This window comes from Gastrolobium bilobum, unplaced genomic scaffold (genome assembly GCF_033153095.1).
Source record: "Gastrolobium bilobum isolate Gb01-03AN ecotype WA unplaced genomic scaffold, APGP_CSIRO_Gbil_v1 utg500, whole genome shotgun sequence".
NCBI lineage: Eukaryota > Viridiplantae > Streptophyta > Magnoliopsida > Fabales > Fabaceae > Gastrolobium > Gastrolobium bilobum.
Window position 1 is genome coordinate 1,132,831 of NW_026896335.1, and position 2,798 is coordinate 1,135,628.

The window sequence follows — 2,798 nt, forward strand, 5'->3', positions numbered from 1 at the left end:
ACTGCCCCAGTCCAAGGCTTTCTTAAGCTAAATGTTGATGGTTCTGTGGTTGGGGACAAGGCAGCTTGTGGGGGCCTGTTGAAGGATTGGAGTGGAAATTGGAATTGTGGTTTCTCTATCTACTTGGGTTCCTGCTCCCCTTTGCATGCTGAGCTCTGGGCTGTTTTTCATGGTCTATCTTATGCTTGGAAGCAAGGGTGGAAGAGTATTATCTTGGAATCTGACTCTTTACTAGCTTTAAGTCTTCTTACCAATGTTGGTAATGATACTCGAAAGCTCCCTTTGGTAAAAGATTGGACTATTTTGTTGAATCGGATGCCAAGGAAGTGTAACACATGTGTGGATTGGATAGTTAAAGAGGCAATGAATGATCCCTATGGTCTTACTGTTTTCTCTTCCCCACACAATGGAATTATCAACCTTTTAGCCGCTGATATTCTGGATCCTGGAGCTGATGATGGTGGTGAGCAGGAGGCTTAGTCTTTAGCATTTTTCCTGCTTCTATTTGTAGTTTCTGTTTTGCTTTTTGCCTATTTTTCCTTTAGTTTTTCTTTGTTCGTTTGTATTGGGGCTTTGCCCCTTTCTGTTAAAAAAAAAAAAAGAGAGCAGTGAATACCCTGGATTTACATTCTTATAGCCCAATATTTGTTTTTTGGTACATGATATAGCCCAATTTATATTTCAAAAGAAACTACCCTGGGCTCAAAAGCGATCCAAACCCATCGAGTCATGACTCAATGAAGGAGCAGTGGTGGGGTATCCCACCACCCAAAACCCTAAATGCGTGACAACCCGAGCTCCTACACCAGCGCCGTTTCTCTGAAACTCGGTAAGAGCTTCTTCCAATCAAAACCTTATTGGTATTCTATTATGTTGTTATTGTATGCTTTTATTTCGATTCAGATTATCATTATCCATGTAATTGTATTCGATTCCATTTTGATATACACAGCATTGCTTTATGTTGATGTTAGTTATGATTTTATATTTTTGTAGTTGACAATGGTGAGGGTGAGTGTCTTGAATGATGCTCTCAAGAGCATGTACAATGCTGAGAAACGTGGGAAGCGACAGGTCATGATTAGGCCATCATCGAAAGTGATTATAAAATTCCTTTTGGTGATGCAGAAACATGGTATTTCTCAATATATTTTTTGCAAAATACTAACTTATTTACTGTTGGGTATTTAATTTTTGTCACCATTTGGTGCTTTGTATAGGTTACATTGGGGAGTTCGAGTATGTTGATGACCACAGGGCTGGGAAAATTGTTGTTGAATTGAATGGTAGACTGAATAAATGCGGTGTTATAAGCCCCCGTTTTGATGTTGGTGTCAAAGAGATAGAAGGTTGGACTGCAAGGCTCCTACCCTCAAGACAAGTAAGCTCAAAATAAGTTCTTTAAATTCTATCATCCCAACTTTGTTTTTGTTAAAGGGGGAAAGGATATACTTACCACAAATAATGTTTACCACCTTTAACGACCAACTTAATCACCGTTGATTTCTGTGGTTATACTTTATTGGAAATTATTGGGTTGTACTTAGTAATTAATTATTAATTCTCAATAAATTATAACCGTTAGATTGACGGAAATCAACGGTTATTAGATTGGTCATAAAGGTGGTAAACATTTTTTGTGGTAAGTTTATCCTACCGCTTGTTATAGACCTTCTTTTAATAGATATTTTTTTTTTCTCTGAAGTTTCCACCCATGACACTAACGTTCAGGATGGGTGACTTCAGTTGGTTGTTATTTTGATTGATGATTTTTTTTTTCTTCATAAAGTCTTTGTGGTTCTATAATTATAATGGTTCTGTACATGTTTTCTAATAATGTCATAGAAACAGCTCTTTCTTGTTCTAAAAAATCTGTATTAGCATGTATTATAATTGTTGTATCTGGCTCAGTAAATCGGTTTATTTCTTGTTTTTTGGGTGCTTGTAGTAGTATTCTTATATTACATTTAGTGCATTGTGGTCAAATCTTGGTTGCTTTAATATAAAAAGGTATGTAGATGTGAGATTGCTATCATATCAATTATTAAACTATGTGTTGTCCGTTATTTTGGTGTATGCATACGGTCAATACGGTTTCTCCTGTATCCCCCTAATATTGCTCAAAATCATGCAGTTTGGATATATTGTCTTGACTACCTCTGCTGGTATCATGGATCATGAAGAGGCTAGGAGAAAGAATGTTGGTGGTAAAGTGTTGGGTTTCTTCTACTAGGCTAGTCTTTTATTCGAGGTTCGTACTGATTTCAGTTTCAGACTCACCGATTCTGATGGACGATGTACTAGTTTGCTCTCGCCATTAGTTATACATAGCAAGAATTTTTATTTTATTTTTAATGCGCATTTTATTGTTTGCAAAAACCATTAGGTCTCTATTTATTTATCATTGTTTTTCTTTTACCAGAATGTATTAGCAGATTTCGTTTAACTGGTAAAGACTTCACTGGAACGCGGGGCCGATGGTTGGTTTTTGTCCAATCAGCGGTCTGATGTTGCATTAAAGGCATAGTTATTAAAACCGGAACGATCCGTGAACCTGTCATATAACTGGTCCGGTTGAAGCAACGGACCGACCATGCACCAAAATCGATGCGACCCAGTCCGTTTTCATGAAAACCGGTGACCCGGCCCGATCCTAAAAAAAAAATCCAATTATTTAAAAAAAATAAAAATCATAATGAACATATTTGAATATTTTTTTGTTTATTGACTTACATAAGTTATGTACTTACAACACTAATATTATCTCAATTGTGCATTATGCAGAAAATTTTGATTTT

The 2,798-nt window shown here is 36.5% G+C and overlaps 1 protein-coding gene across 1 annotated transcript; it reads left to right on the top strand.

The window, feature by feature from the left end:
- The first annotated feature begins 708 nt into the window (after positions 1-708).
- On the top strand, positions 709-2,499 carry LOC133299091 (small ribosomal subunit protein uS8z/uS8w). Its single transcript, XM_061498516.1, has 4 exons — positions 709-829; positions 997-1,135; positions 1,221-1,381; positions 2,135-2,499. The coding sequence occupies exons 2-4, from the start codon at positions 1,003-1,005 to the stop codon at positions 2,231-2,233; spliced, it is 393 nt and encodes a 130-aa protein (XP_061354500.1). The 5' UTR covers positions 709-829; positions 997-1,002; the 3' UTR covers positions 2,234-2,499.
- Positions 2,500-2,798: the final 299 nt, after the last annotated feature.

What these genes read in the sequence shown, in the direction of transcription:
- LOC133299091 (XM_061498516.1), top strand. Translation starts at nt 1,003, where the DNA reads ATGGTGAGGGTGAGTGTCTTGAATGATGCTCTCAAGAGCATGTACAAT. An exon ending in TTTGGTGATGCAGAAACATG is followed by an intron (nt 1,136 to 1,220) that starts GTATTTCTCAAT and finishes TGCTTTGTATAG; the next exon opens with GTTACATTGGGGAGTTCGAG. An exon ending in GGCTCCTACCCTCAAGACAA is followed by an intron (nt 1,382 to 2,134) that starts GTAAGCTCAAAA and finishes AAAATCATGCAG; the next exon opens with TTTGGATATATTGTCTTGAC.